At 34.0% G+C, this 25033-nt stretch overlaps 2 protein-coding genes across 5 annotated transcripts in view; one reads left to right on the top strand and one right to left on the bottom strand.

The window, feature by feature from the left end:
- The window catches only part of LOC107222849, a 59397-nt gene extending 38966 nt beyond the window's left edge, over positions 1–20431 (top strand). For 3 of the 4 annotated variants that reach the window (XM_046730789.1, XM_046730795.1, XM_015662370.2), the window contains 3 exons: positions 889–1071; positions 2169–2477; positions 3789–9002. In XM_046730789.1, coding sequence (XP_046586745.1) covers positions 889–1071; positions 2169–2477; positions 3789–3965 — 669 coding nt within the window. In that variant the 3' untranslated portion in view covers positions 3966–9002. Of the gene's footprint in view, positions 1–888; positions 1072–2168; positions 2478–3788; positions 9003–16635; positions 16741–20321 lie in introns of those variants that run through there. The other variant, XR_006902727.1, reaches the window with a different exon arrangement.
- Positions 1–25033, bottom strand: part of LOC107222848 (midasin) — a 124436-nt gene that overhangs the window by 80973 nt on the left and 18430 nt on the right. Inside the window, exons 13-16 of the mRNA XM_015662368.2 lie at positions 23573–23890; positions 21922–22227; positions 20930–21154; positions 19695–19823 (exon numbers count right to left, since the gene is read on the bottom strand). Of these exons, the coding sequence (XP_015517854.2) occupies positions 19695–19823; positions 20930–21154; positions 21922–22227; positions 23573–23890 (978 nt within the window). The remainder of the gene's footprint in view (positions 1–19694; positions 19824–20929; positions 21155–21921; positions 22228–23572; positions 23891–25033) is intronic.

The following is a 25033-nucleotide window of genomic DNA, read 5'->3' as shown; positions in this document are numbered from 1 at the left end:
TCTATATACAACGAACTTGAACTTATGTGTGGTATCTACCCCAAAACATTATATGAAAAGAAGCAAAGAGTTACGAAATACGCCTCACTTTCCTTTCATATCGTTAAAAAAACCAGACAAAGCTGTATCTACACAAATATTCAGTCGTTGAGTTAAACAAGCGCTCTGAAATAGTAGCGTGGATGCTAATACTTTCAGTGCATACAGCACAAGGCACGCTTTTAATTTAGCTGCAAGTAGAAAGGTGGCGGGTTGGTAAATTATCTCGGAAACCTTCACCTGATTTTACATTTTTCCAACTACCCCAAAAGGACCTACTTTTTAAATCGTTATTGAACGATTAAGTAGAAATTCAACTTTTGTAAAATACGACAAAAAGATGTCACGATTTCATGAAGCGCCTTTTTCGAATAGATTAGTCCCACCGGAAACCACCTAAGAATTCAACCTTGGTTTGATACCCAGAAATGTCGAAGCAATACTTTGAAGGAATAAAGAATGGTATTCCCGGCGCAGTAATCAAACGAAAAATGTTTTTGATTTATATACATGTAAATAATGTGGTGACATCGGTGAAAAGTAGCAGTACTACGAGTCGATCTCGGAAAAGTAGCTTAATACAATCATGATAGAATTTCACTTACAGGTAAGTTCGTTGAATCATTAAATTGTGTTCCATCCAAAACCAACAACAAATAACATACTTGACAGAATCAGTTACAAATCGATCTTCAAAGCCTTTAGGGTGAAGTTAGTCACTTGTAATTTCTACCTCACTTGACTCAAGTACATAATTTTTCTTTCATTTATATTAATTTTAACTCAATATTAACTTGAATCAGGATTCTGCGAATCGCATATAATACGTGAACAATGACTATTCGACAGAGAGGCGGTGCCATAGAGGAACATCGCAGGATGAGAAATTATCTACGGAGAATGGAACGCGAAGGAGTTCAAAGAGTGAAAATGTTCCTGATCATAACGGCAGCGTACGTTATTTTTTGGGGACCATTATTCTTCGTTACACTCGTGCACCATCCTGTCATTGGAAACGCAACGGGATACGAGGTAAATGGAGTCGAACATATACTTGTCGTTTTAAATACCCAAGTCGCCCCCAAGTCACTGCAACTGATACATCCGCCACTAATCTTTTATTTTCTCATCTCTTCTTCACATCTCTTTCTTTCATCGCCAAAAATTATTACTGCTCTTTAGTAGTGATCACTTGTACAGTTTACATTCACTTACATATAATCGTACTAATGGATTGGGTCATTTGGGTTTGAAGTCCACTAAACTGACGGGTAACTATACTGGACTATTGGTCGAGGAAACATTGGAAACTTGGCTGTTTTCTGCATTGAACAAATATTTGAAAAAATGCATACTACCGGTAATCCGATTTTATAGAGCCTCGATCAATAACTAGGTGGCAAAATTGTTTTATCAATGCAATTATGCTCGTAAACAATCAAAGCAGCATGAAATTAAATGCATAATTTTTTTTGTCTAATTTTGTAGTTCTCAACATTTTTCTACTGTTCATTCTATTCGAGATCGCTCCTCGGGCTAAATGTTCGCAGCTACCATAATTTTTGACGGCTTTCATTTTTGAAGTACCGACATATCCAGAAAACCTAACACTGTGCCTGAGAATTGCAACGAATTTTCTAGATCATTCAAGTCTACTTCAAGAAAACTTGACGAAAAAATTACACTAAAACTGCGTTCTTCAAAGCATAGAAGCCGATAATTATGATCCAGAATCCCGCGGGAGATTTAACCAGAGCTGCTGGCACTCTCTTATGTTTCAATGTTTCTTAATTAGGCAATGCTTAGCGTTTTTACTTGCCGACTTATTGAATTTCAGACCTAGGTATCCTAATTCATTGGGACAATAGTAGAGTCTAGAAATGTATTAGCGGAGTACGTATCATATTCCATGCAATAGTACAGAAATGAGTACAAGTGGTCTGCAGAACTCAAGCAGTGGCAAAAGAACTACTCGGGTTGAGATCAAGTGCTTCATCACTACAACAACTACTGCACTAGTAAATAGTGATTTTCCGTAAAGGTTTTACTGAAGATCGTTCAGAGTATCCGTAGAGTATCCAGAGCATTAGCAAGTTTCTCACCAGTTCTTTGTACGGTACACGACTCAGGTGACGCTGCACATCGCTCACGTTCACGCGTTCATAAACCCGGCATTATTCCTGGCGTTACATCGAGGTTTACGTCAAGGCATGTCTGACGTGTGTTGCGGATGCTGCGAGAGCCTGGCTCGGTGGATATTGGGATCAACGGTAAACAGTCCTATACAATCCGTGCAACCGCCGAGCTACGAACCGCCCCTACGTCTACCCTCACCCCCAGATCCTCCGCTGGCTCTTTCTGCAGCAAACACCTGCGACCTGACAGACGTCGCTCTTTTGAAACCGCCTTTGCCCCCGGTTACCAAACACTTACTCATGGTAAGTTGAGTGACATTTTTAACCCTCTGGGGATCAATATGACCCCACTCTTAACTTAAATGTTATATAATTATAAGTTGTTGTGGTTGAATAAGGTTGGTCCTTCATCTGGCACCACTTTGAAGTATTCCCTGTAGCGCGTAGGGGTAATTCTGACCCCCTGTGTGACCAACAAGGAAGTATTTCATGAAAATACGTATTTACTTCAACACCAGAGCATATGCAGGAAAAATAGGAATCAATATGATAACAGTTTTTTTTCCGAAGAAGGATATCACATGTAATTTCTGTGATAGTTGTAATCAGATGTGCGAGACTGCGGTAGTAAAATACTTTTTTTTCTTAACGTGAACTGCTGTAATGTCCCTCTAATGTTCACGAATTTTCTTTTAACGAGAATATTAGTAAAATACCAACGTTTCTTCGTAATTTTCAGGTTTTACTTTATTCCAGAATAAACGCTTTTCATATCTCGGAATAAATATCTTTTTCGGATCGCTCACTATTAAGCTAATTTATCTGTACAAGTATCACATTTTAGAAGTATCACCTACAAATCTTGTCAAAAAATATTTAAGAAATACAAAAGTTATGAATTTTTCAGTTAAAAAAAAGGTGGTTTTTACACTTTTACATGTTTCAGAATTTTTTGCGCCACTTTACTCATCAAATTTTATACATAACAACGATTCTTCCCTAACCTACAATGTCCAAAGTAAAATCCTAAATTTTTTTAGTCAATGAAAGCGATGCAACAGTCGCTAATATCACGTTATTAATGAAGACTGGGATTATTCCGACCACATGTAACATGTTATATGCAGAAGGTGTGGCCACAGAGGGTTAACCAAGTGCTGCTCGTTAAGTTACTTCTCTATACAGGGACCTGAATTCAACCAACTTATAATATAGGAGATTCAAGTCTTCCACGACCGTGGCTTTACGGATGAGTAATTTTTATAAACCACATGTTGGCATGAAGTTGCGGACTCTTTGATGACGAATCTGGCACGAAACATTAGGATAGTCACAATGAGTATTCTAGCACGGCGGTGACAATTTTAACTTAAAAAAAAATAATTCTTCTTCCAATTTTGTGTTGATCAAAATGTCTTACACTTCATTGTAGTTTTAAACTTCTATTATGGTGAACTCAAAAAGAGCAACGCTTCTTGTAAGTATGGGTGACTCACAAAGCAAAATTGTTCCCGCATTACATTATGCGTCTTTGTCTCGACTGATTGTTTAATATGATTTTTTGTGTCAATTTCTCTGCCTCAATTGATTAATGAAATTGATCTGTGCTTTCAGGATGACTTGATCGCGGCACCACCAGACCCCTGGATCTTACCACCAAGACCTAAAAGCACAACGAGTCTGTACCAAGAAGAGATATCTCGTAGGCCTAGTTTACTGTTGCCACCTCCGCCCGAATTGGGTGACTTATCGCCGATAAGCCCTGCGAGTAGCGACCTACCCAGCGAATAGATCCTTCACGCAGATCTTTTCGTGGATACACACCACAGAGCAGGGTGAATCCGTGTGTTTTGGTAACTCATGCTGTTTTCCGTAATTCTATACAGTGGCTTCATACACCCCAAGTGGTATACAGAACACAGAAACATGTGACAACCGAGCGGACGGATTCACCCTATGTTAATTTCCCGATGGTGAGCATTCACCAAAAACCCAATGAGAGTAAAATGCATATTCTTAAATGGTAAATATTTCAATTACGTATCAACGCTAATCCATTTACTGACAATTTTCAATAGTCTGTTAATTATTTGGAATGAAACTTACAAAATTATTATTGTACATTCCTCAGACATGTAGGTAATCCTACTGACTAGCATGATTGGAAATTTGAGGATTCGAATTCATAATTCATACAATTTTAGAGAACAAAAAGGTCGTCAATTAGTTGCTAAGGAGTCAGTTATTGGAAAATAACCATTCGATTTTTCGTACATTATTATTGGCTCGGGGCTTCTGTGTGAATCTTCTTGCCCATACCGATTTGAATTAAACTATTTTAGATCACACGGATTTATAACTTAGTGAAAACAATTGTATTGTTGTATCGTTATAAACAGCATCTTCACGCACAGTATTGTCTCAGGTAGATTGTCAGAATTAGTAAATTGTGCATGAAGGCGGCAGAATAGTTCTTTCTACCTTGACAATGAGCGTAAGTTTACAATATGAGTCATAAGCGTGCACATGCGCGAGCCGAAGACGAATATTGCAAATACGCTAGATGTAAAGAGACTTTGCCTTTGTAGTTCACTCAATACTTTATGTGACAAAAGTATGTTTCACAAGTTTCTTTTTATCGCGGAGTACGAAAATAAGCACTTTCAGTACTGAGACATAAAAATACGTATGAACCGTATTTGCGTTACACAAAACATATTGAGTACCAGTATTATTAACGAGGGATTGAATTGATTAGAAAACATATTTGACACTGTCGATATCGTTGATTCAATTATACTCGACATTGCCTTGCACATGCAAGGTTATGCGAAACACTATTTTCAAGGTACGTACAGCAACATCAAACTACACCTACGGTGTGAAATTATATGTGAATTGAGATCACAATACTTAATTAGATTTAAAGCATAAATATGAAAACGCCGTGAATAATGAGACAGGTGTAGGATAATTCTTCGATAAAGCCCATGTTGAATACTTTGTGTGTAGAGAGGTCAGATTTCACCATAAATGTCAGATCAAATAAAACTTGAAATACAATTTTAAGTACGCTAATGAAAAATCCAAAGTTTTTAGAATTGCAACAACAACAACAACAACAACAACGACGACGACGACGATGATGATGACCATGATGACAACAACAACAATAACAATAATAATTATGATGATGATAAATCTACTTTAGGTTGAATAATATAACAAGTAGAAACGTGAAAAATAATCATCGATTTTTCCATTTTGTCGTGTGGATTCGAGATGAATTTCTGACTTGAAAAAAAGAAAAAAAAAGGGAAGACAAATTGAAATTCGCTCATGTATGCAGATAAAGCAATACGGGTATATGAATATGAAGTTATATCAGTCATAGACGTAACTACAAATTCACTTTTAGATATAAAACTATGAAAGGTAATAATCGCCCAACTGTTAGTTCTTTACAAACTGAATTCTATATTTACAATATGTTAGCTATGAAATTTTTAGAATCGAACGAAGAGACATAAAAAATCATATTTTATTAAGCTTCAATTTATAAACTATACATAATTGTATGCTCGTGTGTTTTAATGTTCAGTACGATTTCAATACTTGCAGCTAATTGCAAGTCCGTTCTTGTGTTTTATCAAATATTACGTTTGGTGTACAATTTTGTCAACCGTTTCGCATAATTGGATAAAGTAAAGACTAGAATATATGTTCAGTTGAAAAATATCCAACAGATTTTCCGTAACAAAATGTGCTATAAAAACGTGATGGTTATTATTCTGTCCATTTTGATAATGCTTGGCAATTCTGCAGATTTCAGTATTTGCGTCATTAAGTTCAAATCAGCACCGCAAGGTCGCTATAATACGCCACCTTTAAAGGACACAAGATCCGTATACAAATGTTTTATGTTGGTTCAGGTATGTTTGAAAAATATGATTCTAAAAACTGGTTCCTCTTCCCATCCCCCTCCCGTTATCTCATCATTTCTACAACTTTTTTACCTTCAATTCAACAAAAAATAATGTTCGTTCTATCAAGATGTGCATCATTCATAAACGCAGATTTTCATGACACAAGTACAAGTTTGTATGAGCTTTATTCGAAATAGGAAAAAATTAAGTAATGAACTTAACAATAAATTACATTTATTGCATATAATATCAAATTATGCACTAGATTATGTGTTATTTGTTTCAATTAAAAGTCATCTCGTTATAATGTATACTTGAATCAGAGACTGTGAAGAGAATGATATAGTCAATCCGTACTTATTTAAACTATTATCATAGCATTACTGATGCGAAAATATTGCATTCGACGCAATTTTACACGTAATCTCGAATACAACTGTCGAGAAAAAAGTTTTCTGTTACGCAACGGTAATGCCAATGAATGTATTTCTGCAATTGAATTACTACTTATTGCAGGAATACATTTCCTAGCATTATTTTTGCATGGAAAGAAAAAGCTTTTGGGCAGTTCGTTCGGCATTGCACGTAGAATCGCGTCGAGTACAGTATTGATACAACAGTGCTGCGTAGGCTTCCATAATAGTGAACAAGTGAAATTTCACACGGTCTGTAAAGACTGACTATAGCATTCTGTCAAGATAAAAAATTAATAATATCTGTTGAGTAACATGATTTCCCGACGATAATAGGTATAGAATTAAGAATGTACGATTGAATTATCAACGCTTTAATATCGTATATTATAAGGGGCCAGTCATACATGACATCACGCCAAAGGGGAGAGCCTAATAAGAGTAACGTCAACTTTTCCAGAAGGGAAAGACACAATCTGACAAATTGGGAAGCAAGAGAGTTCAGAATTCTGTAGGTAAGCGTGACATCGTTGTGGGCGGCTTCGAAAGTCTACGATTACTCACAATTAGAATATGCCCATGGATAGCAATGCATTTTTCTAATTTTTACCTCAAAGTGCACATTCTAAACGTACCCAGAATCTGTGATTGCTTCTTGATATTTTGACTATTCATCACAGTAGGTATACGTCTGATAAACTCAAGTTGCGAGTACTTGTTTCCGTAACAATTGGCGTCATGTAATTGAAGGGACTAATTCCCAACTTGCTTATAAAGATAAATGAATATTTGGGGAAACGTTTGGTTCGTTCAATTTTTTCTCAATTATAGCATTCAATATTCGCGAGGGGTAACCAGTCATGAAATAGTATGAAATTTATGTGAAATACCTAGCGTGAAACTGTATGAAATGGTTATGAAATACGTAAGTTGGGTCGCGAATATATTGAGTGGTTACCCCTTCGGCTGTTAGTTTTGATCCGAAAATATCGGAACATGATATGATGATATGATATAGAAGTATTCAAGTGATAGAAAATTAATTTGAATTTTATTTCGAAATAAAATAGGGAGGGTTGCTAAAGTTCAGAAGAACAGAAAATTTTACACATTTTAATCAACTAAGAGTCTCTCAACAATAACAATTAACAAAAAGTATCCGAAATGTGCGCGTATCTAGGTATATTTTATGTATTGTATGTAATTCTGTATGTGTGCGCGCTCTTGACACACAAATAGCTCGTCACCTGCGGCCGTGATGAAAATCAATGCACCCACAAATCAAAATGACGTATATATATATATATTGTATAATAGCACACGTTTGAAATCTTTACTTGTGCATGTAGGTGCAATCCAAGTGGTGAAAATTTACTTCTAGTGAGAACCAATTAGTTAGGGATGACCTTGCAAAATTCTGAAATACACGATCGATCGGGATGCTTCGTAGAAAGTAGTCCACATAAGGTATACATATAATATAGCTATGCACCCAAGATAACCAAAATGTAGACATTCAAAGGAAGAGAGAAATCATTGTTGAAATTCGTCGGAGGAAAAAGTGTGAAGTTGAACAAGAGATATAGCCAAAAAGCTTGCCTTTTTGCGCGAGGCTGGACCACGCACGGTCCTGTGACGGGCGCTTGCGTACTTTGTTTTCCATCCTTATTTCACCATAATCGGTTCAGCGGTTCGTCTGGAGTCACGCCTAATAAAAACTCGTATACAACCCACACGATTAAAAACTGTGGAAAAATTGCCTCACATTTATAATTTCAGATTTAATTCCAAATTTGGCACACTCCTTCTAGTGGCTGTAACTTCAAAAATAATAAAAATAATTGAACATAGAGGCATCGGAAAATGCATGAAATACTCTTCAAACAAATGTGATATAATCTTGTTTTCAACCATTTAGCTGTATTGGTTAAATTCTTCGACCTTACTTCTTGCCGTCGACCGCTAATTCTTAAATTCTAAAAAGAATATGCTTGTATTCGTTTATATACAGTACACTAACCCACTGATTTACAAAATGGACCCGGGACTGGATCTTTTTGAAAAATTTCATCTTTCTGCCCGTAGATGGATGTACGCACCAAGGTATAATAGCGTTTTTTCTTGAATTATCGTTCTGAAAATATTGAACATTATTCTTCATACTTTACTTGATTTTTTTGACGTGACGTTAGCAAAGAGAAAATTCGAAACCGGCCACCTCCAATGGCTTCTTTACGTTGGAAATTATTTGGAAACGTAGTTCATTTTTCCTACCCTCGATATTGCATTATCATAGTGCTTCGATGTCTCATTTATGACTCATTACTTCGAGAATAGTTGAAAACACCTAACCCAAGCACATTATTGCACTTAAAATTCGTGACAGAAGACAACAGTAACGTACACCCAAAAAAAAAAAAACAATTTCAATCTTTTCCATGTAACAGTGTATTCAACGAATTCTGTGGTGAAAAAGTAACGTTTTACCGGGTAGCGACTAAATCTCCATCACGAAATTCTAGATAAATTGGTTATAGCAAATTTAAAAAAATATAAGTATTTTCCGTATCTTTTTTTTTTTTTTTTTATGAAAGTACGAACTGTCACTTGGGTCACACTGTCACATCTGGCCAATGCGCACAATCGTTTGTAAGGTAATATTTAAGAATATTCAAAGTTTGAAGAGAACCTTTCGGTGATAGTGAAAAAATTTGTATTCGATCTAATTTATCTAAAGCTTAAAAACATTGTGGGACGTACTTGTATGAAAAAAAAAATATAATAAACGATTTGCTGAATTGCCGCAAAAGCTCCTGACATTTCCCTGACTATTCCAGAATTTCAGAATTCCATGAGATTTCCAGATTTTGCAGGAAATCCCTGACCATTGGCCACCCTGTGACTTACTAAAATCTCAACAAATTCCATTCAATGGTTCATCTATAATAACGAAAAATAAGGATCACCTGACTTGATCGCCAAAAACTATCCCGATGATAGATTTGTGAAAACTAACGATAAGAACGTTACTGGCACGCGATTATGTGGTTTTTTTATCCATCTCTGAAACGTACATTTCTGCAAATATTTTTCCGTCGTCAAAATAAACAGTTCCATCTTTAATCCGTAAGAACACCAAATAAATTATACAGTTCAACTTTGAATATTCCTGGAACGATGATTTAAAAAACAACCGTAAATTAAGTAATTTTTTTTAAAAAGATCTTATCATAGGTTCATTTCGAACTTAACTTGCCAAATTTTTCTTTGAACATAAATTAGCCATTCAACGACTCCGACTATTCTCAAGTTTACAAGTTTGACTAATAAGGAAAAGTTCTAGACGTCTTCACCAGGATTAGTTAATGTTGTGGATGTAAGCAAATCCAAGACAGTTGACAAAATAATATGAGCTCGGCATTTCTTATTTTCGCATTGACGAATGTAATGTTGAATAATGTTAAATATGAAAGAATTTGTCGATGAGAAAAATTATAGGATGACCGCGGAAATCGAACCCAGGACCAGCGGAATATAAACGAGAAATTCTCTGTGTTTTAAGTTCAAGAGGTACACAAATAACACCTACAATATTCAACAATGGAATGGAAATATTTTCGTCTTCAAAAGAATCTTGGAGATAATTATGCAGCACTGAACTTTTTGGCATCCATAGAGCACTAATAATCAACAAAATTGTAGATACTTTGTCATTTCAAATTAGGTACGAAGCTAACAAACCTGTTTAATCGAATCATCTTATCCAAGTTTCGAGTTTACTTTGAACAGTAGAGTGAAAAATGACAAACTTTTTCGTGACTAAATTGACTAAGTAATTCACCGTATACCGTAAGTATCTCTTGGCGCGGGCCTTTTGCGCCACTCGAACTGACCTAGAGCCCTGAATACTTATAAAGAACCTGCACGAAGATATCCATATGGTATAATATTTACACTTAATAGTTCATTAACGTTACCATTGATCTATTTAGTTACTGAATTCATCACTCAAATTTGAGTTATGCCAGTTTTAGACAGAAATTTTCACTACACGAAACACTTTGACGTTTGAAAAGTTGTTTGGGTAAATCGAAGCACCTTTGTACCGCTCGCAGCCATAACCTTTAATTTAATTCAAAAATACGGCCACAACTGGTACTGAACTGATCAAAACCGATAAACCTATCCTGCTGTGTATTTTTGCGCATAGATTCATTTAAATCATAGGTACATATGTATGTCATGAAGACGTGCACAGATTCGTACAACTCTATGACACTATTCTAACATATTTATACAAAAGTATTACGAGAGATAAATTCAGAAAAGTAGAAGGAAAAAAAAAACCAACTCTTTAATTACTGTTAAGCGTTAGTTTTAAAAAATAATGTATATTGTATAATATGTATGTACATCTAAAAAAAAAATTTGGTTCATATTTCTATTTTCCAATCAAATTATTTTTTCAAACTATTCATTCAAACCTGAACAATAAATAATGAATTTATGTTAGTTGTTAAACATGCAAACAATAAAAATATGGCAGAGATATTTTTCACGTTAAAAAAAAAGAACTATATGAAATAGTATGACGTTATTATGAAAGCAAACGTACATTTTCGTACTGAATCATACTTCAATGTAGCTATTTGTAATGAACGAAGAGCAGTGAAATCACACAAAATGATTTCATTAATTGCGGTTGCGGAAAAACCAGTCGTCTTAACTTCTAGAAGAGATAGCTTGACTAAAAACATTCGTAAACACTTGGGAAGGTAAGAAATCTCGTTGATACTTCGAAGATATCATCTGTTTTCTATCGAATGTTTATGCAAGTCTCTCAACGAACGTCAATGGGTTAAACTTATATATGGGATAGGAAATAGCGAAATATTAAATTTTTTCAGAAAATTATCGTTGTATATATTATTAATGCAGAATCCTTCCAGTACTTGACTACCTGCATTGTCAAGGTTCTTCGATTTACTTTTATGGATTTAGCCATAAGTATAATCAGAAAACGGGGCTTTTCCGTGATGAATATCAGAAATTTTTACACTCGTTGTGAATAATTTTTACAAGGAAACTATCTCAGGCCGATTTCACCGGTTTTGATGTAGTTCATATGTGCCGTATTGCGTAGAAAACTAAGCGACACGAATTTTCTTTTATCGGCCATTAAACACTTTAAGGGGGTGAAACTGCCCTCCAAAGATGGAGGTGTCAAGCATCAATTTCGTTGTTCCATGCACAAGAACATAATATTTTTTTACCGAACCAACTGGATAAAATTTTATTAGAACGAGAAATAGAAAATGTGATTTTATCAATTAGAAAAAAATTGAGGGAGTCAACCACTCCTAAATACGATTAAATTTATGCCAAAAATGGTCAAATTTAATTATAAAAATGTAGAAAAAAATTCATATTGCTAAAATACAAATTTACGTGTTTTTGGATTTTTCTAAAGAAAAAAAAAATATTAGACGGAAACTACTCCCCCGAACGCCCTTTTTTTTGCATGTATGCAAAAAATGGTCAAATTCAGGGTCTAAAAATCTGGAAAAATACATTTTGCGTATAAACACCATGGATAATTGACGTGCAGTTTTCGAATTTTCACGAAAACAAATAAATAATAAACCCGAGTTTTTGAAGATTTTAGAGTCGGATATGACTTCAACAATAACTTATCGCGACATAACACAACGTTGCATTAGATCAGCTTCTACACGTGTAGAAACATTGACTGTACATTAGACGTTTTGATAAAGCGGCTCACGTTCAGTTTTATTTATGAGTTGTACGCCATCAGAACTACTTGAAAGTAAGCGTTCCGATTTTAGAGACAATTTAATATTTCATACGAGTTCACGTGTAGGAATCATAAATTTCTCATTCGGAAAACGGTCAAAGAATCCGTAAGTTTTTCGTTTATTCAAATTTTCTACAAGATATTCTCTTATGGAAATAAGTTGGTCAAAGACGACTTGAAAGAATATTTCTTGTTCTTTATAATTCAGATAATATATCATTCGGATAGTCGAAAATTCGGATAACTGAACAGTGTGGGGAAAAAACGCTGATTCGTTGAACGTAAGAAAACATCAGATTCAATATCGGAGCTTGCATTTTCACAGCTCTGCAGATGAGCAAAACCGAATGCGGAGAGGAGGTACGCAAAACAATTCATCGCGTCATAAATGATGAACGACAATATCAAGATTCTAATGCGTGAGAATAAATAAAAATTTTATTATCTCTTGTCTGCTTTTGTCTTTTTTTTCAACTTCCTTATGTATCAACATTTATAAATAATAATAATATTATTATAGTATTTACAACAAATTTTTTCAGCAATACCGAAGACGAAAGTAAATCCTATAAGTGTCATTGATGTTTGGCTCGGCGTATTTCAAACCTCTAAATATAGAAAAGGCTCCGATAAATTGTAAGAAAATCGAATTGAAAAGGCATGTCGAAGATATTTTATTCGCCGCTATGAATGAATTTAACGGTATTGAAGTGACGATTGAGAAATCCCTAGATTTTCAAGAACCATACAAAAATACTGACGCTCAAATAATTATAGATGACACTATGCATATTTTACCTATTCAGCCTGAGCCACCTACAAATGAGTGTATGGAAAACGAAGAATCTGTGTCGTATGAACATAGATCAAGAGCTGTAGATTTCTGGAGAAGCGGAAGAAAGAAAAATTCAAGTATTAACATTTTGAGGAGGAATGATAACGAAGTAAAATGTGTAAGTCAACTGCAACGATAGACTCATGCATTGAATAAAGATGGCACTTGCAGAGAAAAAATCGCTAGAATTTGCGACTTTACGTGTAATATTTTTAAAACGGCAACCGACGCCGGTTTTTTTTGTTCATGATAACGATTTACGCAGCCCGGAAAGAAATAGGGTATGAAGATTTCAGATTTTCAGCTTCAGAAAAATGGCTAACCCGATTCGGGCACGCACACGGAATGGTATCGAGGAAGATCAATAAATTTATCATTAGGAAAACTTCAGAAGATGCTGTAATGTAAAGGCAGATGAATTTTTAGCTGATGTGAAACACGATATAGCAAATTTTGGAATTTATAACGTGTACAATTCCGATCAGAGCGAATTCTAACTACAGATGCATTCAAAAAGAAGTTTGGCTGTCAAAAAAGAGAAACATGTACAGAAATATATTTCCCACATGTAGGACAAAGCAGCGTGTTATTAATTGACTCATGGAGTGGCCATTGTCCTGCAGTAGAGGCAGAAAGTACACCCCGGAATAAGAATATTATTGTTAAATTAATGCCAATAGACACGACAGGAAAAATCCAACCTTTGGATGTATAATAACATGATCAAATTTCAATCTTTGGTATACAATCAATTATCTTCTCTGCGATACATCAATCTTTCTGATTACTTTTGGTATAAATCTTGATATAATACATTAATGGAAAACCTAGATAAATCGAAAAGAGTTTTAGAATTGAATTTGACCATTTTTTGCGTAAATGTAAATTTATTTAGGGGTGTTTCACCCCCTTCATGTTTTTTTTTCTAATTGAGAAAATCACATTTTCTATTTTTCGTTATGAGAAAATTTTCCCAGTAGGTTCGGTTAAAAATATTACTTTCTTATGGGTGACACAGTGAAATTGATACTTAACACCTTCATCTTTGGAGAGCAGTTTCACCCCCTTAAAGTATTTTGTGACCGACAAAAAAAATGCGCGTCGCTTAGTTTTCGATGCACTACAACGTATATGAACTAGATTCAAAACGGAGAGATCGACTTGGGATACCTTCCATGTTAGTAACAAACCCTTACTGATTGTGGGACACAGTTGAATAGATGGTACGTGTCCGTTATTTTGATCATTTTCAAATTTTTTCTATTGCAGCCAAAAAATATGTTCATATCGTAGAAAAAAAATCATCATATCATTTATGGGCTCTATATAAAAAATTGCGGATAATATTAACACGGGCCGGGAGACGATTGAGATTCTAATTGTAAATTACATTGAAATTTTCGATGTTTTTCAATTTGTCCTTTTCATAAGCTCAAATACACTGAAGAAATCAATTCTATGCTTAGGAACAATGTTTACACTTCCAACTAAATGTTGGGTTAAAACATGTCAAAACGGTTTTGAATTTCTCAGATTTAAATCAGTAATTGTTTCCGAATTACTTTTCTGAACGTAAAACTACATCCCAAAGCGTTTCTTTTTTGGACTTATTGATTCTGACTAATCAACTACCAAATACTGTAAAGAATTACAAGGTCACAAATTATGAAATTGTTTTCCTCAAAAATCTAAATCCAAAAAAGTTTGTGAAAAAAAAAAACAGCTTCAACCTCCATCATATTTATAATGAATGAATATTTTTAAAGTCGACCACAAAATTGAAGATTCCCAAAATGTGCCATTTTCTATTTTGAAGACTTTTTTTTAAACAAAGACAAAAAACAACTAAATGTTTCCAGATTCTATATGGGATGAATTAGTCTTGATTTGTTCTAAATTTTTTAATTCGAACTATAATTTTTTACCAAAACTAGAACCTTCTGAAAAAAACTAACTATTGCAGAAAGAGTTACCGAATATATTAGTCGAACTCATTTTCGACGATTTTAACTGTAATCACCCATAATGTGAAAGAAATTTTTGGAAAAGTAAAAGAAGGGAAGTTTTTTTTTCTACTTCTACCTTTTTCGAAAATTTTTTATAATTTTGTACCGAAGATTACAGAAGATTCACATTACTTAACAGAATCGAAAATGAAATTCATTGTCACATCTATAAATTCTGTGTGCAATAATCAGTTTTATCTCAATAAGTCTTGATTGAAATCAGAGCTGAAACTTTTCATTTTCTGCTATCTGATTTTGTTGAAAAAAAAAACATCACAATCAAAAGTGACGCATTTTTGAAGAAATAGCCCACAGGCGCACGTTTCAGTGTGCAAAGGGGTAAAATAGCATTCACGCAAAATTATGGAACACAGACACAAAAGAGTGGTTGCGCAAGGAATAAAACATATATCGGTAGTACAACCTCAGTCTGGGAATCTTCATTTTTGAGTTTAAATTCGGAAATATCCCGACATTGTTTAAGGTGACAGTTCGAATTATTTCTATTTAACTTTGAGTAAAAACGAATATCTTTCTGGGTCATTTTTTCTTACAGCGAGTCATTCAGAGAAAAATAAATATCGTAATTTAAAAACTGGTAATTCCTCTAAATTTTTGATAGTCAATCAGTCAAAATAAGTATACGCAAAAACAAAAAAAAAAAAAAGAAGGAAAGGAAAACAAGTTGGATGAATAGAACAGGTTAGCTTTTTTATACATGTGATCCCGAAATCAGCTGTTCATAGTCGAAATACCAAACATTACTTGAAGATTTTTAAAAATGACAACCCACAAGTCGGCCCGTATCAACATCATCTTTCCCCATTGAAACAAGACAAATTTTGTACAAAACTCTTCTTGTATCGCTTTTCGTTCCTGAGTTATTCACCTTGAGATTGATTGAATAAAAAAAAAAAAAAACAAACAAAAAGCAGGCAATGACTGTATGAATAAATTGTGCCTAATAAAAATAATATGTACTCAAACCTACACTAAAAACCTAATGAATTTAGTACAATATTATTATTGCAAACAAGTTGTATATAAAAGAAAAACAATCTGATCGCAATGATCACAATTCAAAAATGTTTATTGAAGTAAAATGCATTATGATACCAAAGTATATGACGTGATAGAATGTTCATTCAAGTATTATCCTCGGCAAGATAGATCGGCACCATGTAAACCTAGTCTATTATAGATAAGAGTTATTCTGAAGCCATACATAAGACTATGAAACAAGATATCATGTTTACAAATGCAGTAAACTTCGTTTCCAGTTAAGAAAAAGCATTCTAATTCAGTCTTAAAATTATTGCTTTTGTGGTTATTTAAACTTCAGTTTACCTAGAGTAATTTCGCAGATGGTGGTGATCATTCTTTCGTACGGTATAACTCTGTTAATCCTGGTTAGAGATTTTACAATATGTCTGTTAACTAATATTGCATAAAATTTACTTTTCAAGTACTAGAATTTCGTCAAGACAAAGTTTGTCTTTTCAGTTCAACACGAGTGACTACAATTTTGGACAAATGACAAAAGTTATGGGACAAAGAATGTTTTAAGAATGGTAATGAAAATTCATAATTACTAATAATCTCCGTAATTTAACCAGTCACATGGTGTCGAACGCAAACACAACAGATTCGTGTTTAAACCGATTTATAAATCAACTTCTGGTCACTTTTGAGTGTTAATTGTCAAGCATTGGTAGAAAAATTTGATTTTGATACGGAAACAGTGGTTACCTGACTGCTGTACAAGTTTTGAAACGATTTAATTGAGGACTACAGCGGAATCGTAGTTACAGTTCCCAAAATCAATTTCCACAGACTCGATTCAGGGTGTCTACTTTTTGCGGTTACCAGGAAATCATGAGGTTGTTTCAGGAAACAAATAAGGATTTTTTCATGACCTTTTTGATGATCCACAACCATATTACAAACCTTAGCAATACGCGCCATAAATATAACAATATGTTCCATACATAGGAGGAAAAGCATATTTTCTTTAAATCGATCTATCTATACAAGAGACTCAGAATTTAAAAAAAATGCTGATGAGAATGAATATTCCGTACATTGCTAATATCTGACTTACTAATCAACCAATTCATTAATAAAATCTCATGACATTTCTTGACTTTTTGAAAGGGTGCATTGAATTTCATGACATTTAAGAATTCTCAGGTTTTTTCAGGTCGTTAGACACACTGTCGATTTCATGTGGCCATGAAGTCAACAAATCTTACTTTTCAACAAAATATTTAGACATAATATTTCACTTCTACGCCGTTGTCATTTGTTTCCACAGTTATTTAAAATGCTGTGGTAGATACGCTCTTCTTGCAACAGATCGAAACAATTACAGACTAGTATCCATAGAAAGGTAAGTGCAGTAGGGTAATTCTCCATTAAATGGAAATGGTTTAAAATTTTGAGCCCCGGTCACTTAAAAATTTTTTGCAAGTGACTTCTTTTACCATAAAACTATTGACATTGTTACTTTGCAATTCGTCATCTGGTGGAAAAAAATCAAACTAATGCAACTAGACTGACAGCTGACCGTTGATCGTGTTTTTTCGCGTGTTGATGGTAGAACGGGTATATAATTGATTGCGTTTCATTAATTTATGTGACATGTGTTATTTGAAACGCCAAAAATTACGATTTGCCTCTATTAAAATTAAAACCTTAGGTTATGTGGTGCTAAAATGACACGGATAATCAGGCTCTGACTTCATGAGGGCATTTTCTATTACCCAAAATCTTTTGTTTTCTCACTCATTTATTTCGATTAATGAATTATCGAATACCTATTCCAAGGACTTACGATATTACTGTTTACGTTATTTCTTTTCTGACGATCAACTTGCAATGGAAAAAAAATGGCCAAAACATAAAACAGCACTCAAACTTTCGAGAAGGAATAATTTGAAGCTCTATCGTCAACGATGACGGGAAATTTTCGAATTGAAATACCAAAATTAAAGGTTCTCATAATGCGCCACTTTACGAAATCATTCGTCATCGCGAAATTAATGAAAGAACATATTTCAAGTTTCGTATTTCCATTTTCTATTGTACGTCAATTACGTTAGAAGTATGCGCTCCGAGTTATGGATAGAATACTTTACTTGCACACTTTGCTTTATTGTTATTTCAACTTTTTCATTTTTCAATTAATTAAGACGTTATATCTCATTGCAATAATAATTATTAATTTCATGCATTTTGTACGAAATATTTACATAACGGTATAGTTACCAGGATTAAATTTCTATCAAACGCATACCTAGTTTCTTCGTCGAAAAGTACTACAACAAAATGTTACTTTCATGTACGAAGCTAAGGACATGTGAGCGCAGCGTGGTAACACCACGATTCTTTCCTGAAGACTCCAAGACGAATTATGTGTCAGGACTAAAGCGATATGATAGACAATTCGAAATTCAGTTATGGGCATAACGAAAACTAAGGTTTCTAAATCTCAAAACTATTTTAACACTAGATGATCATACTACATCGTTAAGCACACTATTTTAATCGAAAATGCTAATGGAATCGATAAAATTCCACAGTCTTCCAATATTTTTCGGCTGCATCTATGATTATGCCAATAAATATTTTCATCTAAACTCATACACTTCTCGATGCAGCCTCAAATTTTTGTAAAAATCAAGGAACTTGATGTGGGCAGAAATCGAGTTTTATAAGTAAATAATCTTTCTTTGGACATGCGTTACGGTCGCTACAATACATTTCAGATATTGGTAAGTGTGTTGCAAATTAATACGTGTATAATGGTATGAATTGTAAAGATTCGTCAATTTTTAGAAATGTAACAGATACGATTCAAATGACGGTTAAATATTATATCTCCCAACAATGAATTTTCTCGTAACTAATGATACTGCACATATCATTTATTTGACGGCTTGACCGTCTTGCGTGTGCTTCCCATCGGAAGCGTAAGATTCCAACATGTAAACATTCATCTACATACATTCTTACATCGGGTGCTCAAGAGACGAAAACTTTCTATTGACGGTTAAATATTTTTGGGGCTGGTAGAAATCTATCTGATATCGAGGATATGTAATGAATTTGTGGATATGACGTGGTTGTCTTTTGACCATTACATTATATACAAATTAGGGCGAGAATATTCTCACTCTTAATTAAATTGAAGTGCTAGAACAAAGACGTTTGCAAAATGTTTCATTTCTTAAATCATGTCACAATCAACCATTTAATAGGAAACGAATCTGTAGGAATGCTACATGTAAGACAATTTTCCTATAGAACCTTCAAGTTGTAGAATTGGTTTCTATATTAATGGATCATCGTATAATTGTGCGTGATACTAGTACGGATAATTTGCAGATTGATGACGGTATCTTGTAGACGCTAAATACGAATAGAACTATGTCTTGTGCAGTGGTATTTCTTTCCCAATAAACAAATCAGCGTTATGCACTATTCCACCTGATACAAGCCGTATCAAATATTCATTTTCACTCACCTGTTCGAATCCTCCCAATAATTCAGTTGTGTCCATCGCAGAATTGACAGATATAGATCGGAGTTTCTGGCCGGCGAGTTTTGCTAGAAGTTGCACCAAACTGGTCTTTCCACAGCCACTTCCTCCCACCTTTATAATCGCAATGAATAGTGAAATTGACAAAAGAAAAAAGATTTAATTGAAAATCTCTATTTGTATTGTGAGCCACATGGTATAATTGCAACTTGTGACAACAGTGTGAGAACATACTAAACCGAATTGAGTACAGGCTGTTTTACCGGTAAATTTGTGTATTTTACTTCAATTCACGCATTCATAAAGACTTTTGAAGAAAAAACTATATATTTCTATTTCTGACTATAATGTGGTTTAACAATATTGATTATCTAAGTTTAATGCAAATTTTTCTCATTATCATATTATTTTACAGCAATCAACTCAGATCTGAGAATCGTGTGAGAACTCGTTTTCGTTATATTTTTTCAGTCTTTATAGCCAAATTATTGAAACACAGTTGTAGCTTATACAGCACACAACAATATACCACACCCAAATTTAAAACCAACTTCATTCTAAAATTAACATTTGTAATTCATCAGTATTTTAATTGCTGTTATTTCTGTCTAGGCTTATGCTGCTGGCTAAAACCTAATTGATGAGCTGATTACAGACTTCCAAGCTGATCCATCTCGATTGTCTGAGCAACAGTGACAAAGAGTAGTTTCAGTAGCAATTTTGTGAGTAGAAAAAAAAAAATGCAATTTTTGAGAATAACTATGCAAAAATGCCATCACAAAAAAAAAAAAAAAAATAACCACTTTTAAAGAATCTGTTTCTTCTCTTCATAAAAGTATAAAGAAAATAGTACCTGCAATTTATCCAGAATTTAACTGTATAGTGCAAATGAGTCCTTACATCAGAAAAAAAAAAATAGTGGAGTAAGACTCCGGTCAAGCGTCTCTAGACGCCAGGTTCGATTCCTGGCTCCGTCGTTAATTTTTCGAATTTACATTCTTTCAGAAAAAAAAAACATTTGTCAAGACCTTAATGAGCCTCGACAGGAAACGTATGCGTTAATTATTGTCAGCCTTTGATAATGATGCAGTACCAGTTAACTTTGGTAAAATCAAAAACAAGTCAAATATTTAACTCTGCAAATTCGGAAACCCAAGTATGCCAATAATAAGATACGAGAAGACATTTCAAGACCATGTGACAAAATGACGAGTACTTACTAATATTGACATCCAATTCATATTCACACATCTTATCAAGCTCTTCAAGGTTGCTGTTTGATTTCTCAGAAGCAGCAGAGTTTTCTCGTCATGTACACAAGTACTGCTGCGTTTCAGCGATACATCTCCAAGGTAGAATCTGTCTTGCGTTATGTACGTGATCGGCTGAACAGGAGGCAATGGATACTCGTTTGGAGAAAACATTTCTATGTACATATCTCTGACCTATATAAAAAAAGAAATTTAGTTGAAATCCACCTTTGGTGTTCGCATTTAGGGAGAAGCCAATCTTAAATGAGGTTACAATTCCATTGGTAAAGTTTGAATCCAACTATCGTATCAGTTTCTTTTAGCAATACACGCTCACATGTTCTAACTATATTCACGGGCTGAATTACAGATAATTCGAATTTTGTTAAAGGTGATTCTATACTTCAACCATTCTAGTTGCCATTTGTTTATTGCAAGATAACATTGTTTTGATACTCGACAAACTCGGAAAACCAGGACAAGTTCGTGAATTTGACTCGCAACTTTTAAATTTCTTTGAAAGATTTGGGTTTTTGAAATGGATATGGATTATGTTCTGTTCTGTTACAATTTGCTGAATTTCAGACCATGCAGTAGTCCTTATGAGGTTACGAAATAATGATTTAAATCCTGAAAATGCATCAGTTACATTATAATGTGACAAACGTTAATCACATTATGATCCAGTAATCCGTAATATATATACGTAATACAGTTCGTCGCTATATATATGAAAAAAAAAATAGTCGATTTTTTTGGGCCACCCTAATATATATATTATATTATTTTACAAATTTAACTTTTTTATCATTTTGAAATTTGAAACTAGATTTTTATCAATATTTTTTTTTACATTAACATCACCAACTTCAACGTTGTAATTTTGCAGCATACAATTGATCTCAGCTTCAAAATCTGACAAGCAGGCTTATTTGGCTAAAAGAAATTATCTCTTTATTTACCCTCAGCTTATCTTCTCTAGTCCGCATCCTGTCTATATAGATTAAATCTACACACGTGCCAGGATTGTAAGTAGGGTGATCTCTGTTTTTTACATTGGCCGATTGAATTGTCACCTCGCACCATCGAGTTATGTCTCTGAGATTCATTTCCCATGGAGAACCACGATAACCCCAAACAGTACCAGCTTCTAGTGCCAATTTTGAATTGAAATCAACCATTTTTGACACTAGATCAACAGGGAGGTTAGGAAACTGAGCTACAACGATGAATTTCAGGTCTACATCTGACAAAGTTTCCATGAACACCTAAACAAACACATCAGCATTAGCAATAGGTGTCGGTATTTTTTTGTAATTTGAATGGGGAATTGAACATCGTTACTTTTTGTCAATTTCATTATGAAATATGCGCAATGATTTTAGTGAAGTACATGGAAAAAGAATAGTAAGATTATAGATAAGAGCTAAGGTATCGATGTTTCTTAACAAATTGCTTTGAAATGATAAAACATTTAGTAGGCTCATTCAATTTCACTTAACGCTGGCTTATTTTGGTTACAAAACTTTTTTTCACAAATTCACTGAAACAACACTCAATTAACTGAGAAGGGACCCTGCTCAGGTGAATCGTCAACAATTTTTGTATTGTCTCAGTGACTTTGATATCCAAGAAACATTATTCATCATTACTGAAGTAAAGAATAAATCTTTCTACAATCAATTCAGTGTTGCAATCTCTTGATTAAGGTCAATATCAGTGCAGTTTTGAAAAAAGAAATATTTATTCATACCAATGTGAGAAATAAAAAAATATACTTGATATTCTGCCATTTTGAAGCAATTTCAAATGAAAAACCGATACCCTAGCGACCATTTATTTATTCGTTTATCAACAATCAAGCTCAATGTTTTCAGCATGATATTGTGAATTTCAAATTACTTGGGATTCATAGCAGAGGATGCGAATAAACCGAATATACAAGTTGTTTTTGCTCATATTTCATAGAGGTACAACCTGGTGGAGCGGAATAATAATGTCTCAAGCCATAGCTTGAAGCTAATCAAAGTATCGTGCGAAGCACGCAGAGGCATAGCCTTTATTATATAACATTTTTGTAACTGCGTTAAGATACAAATTCCCATTTCTTTGCAGGAAACCGAAGCAAGGCAACAAATGCGTATCAGTTGCTGGCAAAATTAAATTTTAATATTCAATTACTGCGCATTATTTAAATTTCCGTCGGTTAAAAATTCTCCATTTGATTCCAAATAATTATTATCGCACAAAATAGGTGAAGATCTTTCAAATACTGATAAAACAAAGTCACTGTGTATTTAATTGAGTTGCTTCGAAGCAATTGTTCAATGTTAAATCGATAATTTTTTAGTCGTTTTGTAATATCCTCTTTGAGAAAGTCTAATGCATAAATCTTATATAATTCTTTTGAAATTGTGTTATTTAAATCACTATAAGTTGATTCGCTTTAATTAATACGGTCAATTTTAACATGCAGACAGTGTCAATTCATGAAGAAATTTTAATTGGCCTACTGAACAGAGCGTTTAAAAATGTAAGCCAATTGTATGTGCAATAATGCTCAAATCAGTACACCGTTTAAGATTTACGTACGATCTTAAATTTAGCACTCACTTGGGTGAAACGATTTAGGAATGATTTAGGAAGACCTCTTCTTGCTCCACCCTGTCTCAAAGGATTTTGGCAAGCAAATAGCTTAGTTCCCGGTTTCACAACAAAGGTCCTTCCTAATTCCGGTACATACAATTCACCGCGGTGATCCAAGCAAGCATTCAGACCCTCCAGCACGGACTGAGAAGCCAAATTCAATTCGTCTAACAATATCCAATGACCAGCTCTTAAGGCCTGAAGAAACGGCCCGTCTTTCCAAACAAATTCACCTCCTTTTCCACCCTCGACTGGTAGGTCAGCCCCAAATAAGTCGGACACGTCCTGCAAAATGTGAGTATACAATTAGATATCTATATATTCAATTATTTTATCGTCATTGAACTGTTTTTTATTTAAATTTAAATTTTAAACTGTCAAGAAAATTAAGCAATCTAATACTCTCTCAAATGTACAAGTTCCAAAGATCCAGGTCTGGTGAACTTTTTGTTCCACCTCATTATACTCAACGATTAGTGAAGTAAATAGAATTGTTGGTAACCCGCTTTACATAGCTATTCATTCAAAAATCAAGACAAGGACTTTAGTCAGACTGATGTTCATATATCTTGCTTCCAATAATGTATTGAAAGTATAATGCTTTCGATTGTAGGATATTGTCAATGATCTGGAAATATAAGGGTTCGAAGTAAAATTGAGAAATTAGCTGCAGGTTTTAGCAGAATATTACATTCCGGGAGACCACCTGCCAGTGAAACAATACACATTGCCAATCTAAAAGTACTGTATTAATGTACGGCTTGAAAAACACAGTGGAGAATGAGTAACAGTGGAAAAGGAAATTGAAGTTCCTACACATTACGTAAATCTCAGAAAATTCAATATAACGTATGAGTAGTATATTGTACATTGTATTCCCTTATATTCAAATCTTTTGTAGGAGTTTTAGATTACCACGTATATCATGCATGTTACAAGTAAGCAAAGCATTGCCAATTAAGTAAAACGCACTACTTTGGTGCAACACTGAATAATGGAAACGTTGCTGGCACAAAAACTTTATACAGAATTATGATAAATATTCTATTACATACAATGGCATAAGAATTATGAGGTTGAGATTTTCAACGTTACTATTTTGACGTATTTTCACGAAAAATAGATATTTCGCAACTTAAAGACTACCTGAAGTCCAGTAAACTCTAATAAAGCAAAAGATACTCGTATTTGGCAAACTCGAGTCCTTTAGTCACTATCAAGTTGTGAAACAGTGATGTTTGAAAAATATTTCTTAACGGTAATATTACTAACTTCAATCCCCTTAAAAACTATATCACGTAACTGATTGACGAGGTAGCACATACTCAAGACTGCATATACCTTACAGGGGATTCCACGTTTGTAAGTGGAAAAAACATGTATTATTTCCTTACAGTGTTGACAAAATTTTAATCAAGAATACCGACC

The sequence above is a fragment of the Neodiprion lecontei genome, chromosome 1 (assembly GCF_021901455.1).
Source record: "Neodiprion lecontei isolate iyNeoLeco1 chromosome 1, iyNeoLeco1.1, whole genome shotgun sequence".
In the NCBI taxonomy this organism is placed as follows: domain Eukaryota; kingdom Metazoa; phylum Arthropoda; class Insecta; order Hymenoptera; family Diprionidae; genus Neodiprion; species Neodiprion lecontei.
Note: the sequence above shows the minus strand (reverse complement) of the source record. Positions and strands in the feature narration are given on the sequence as shown.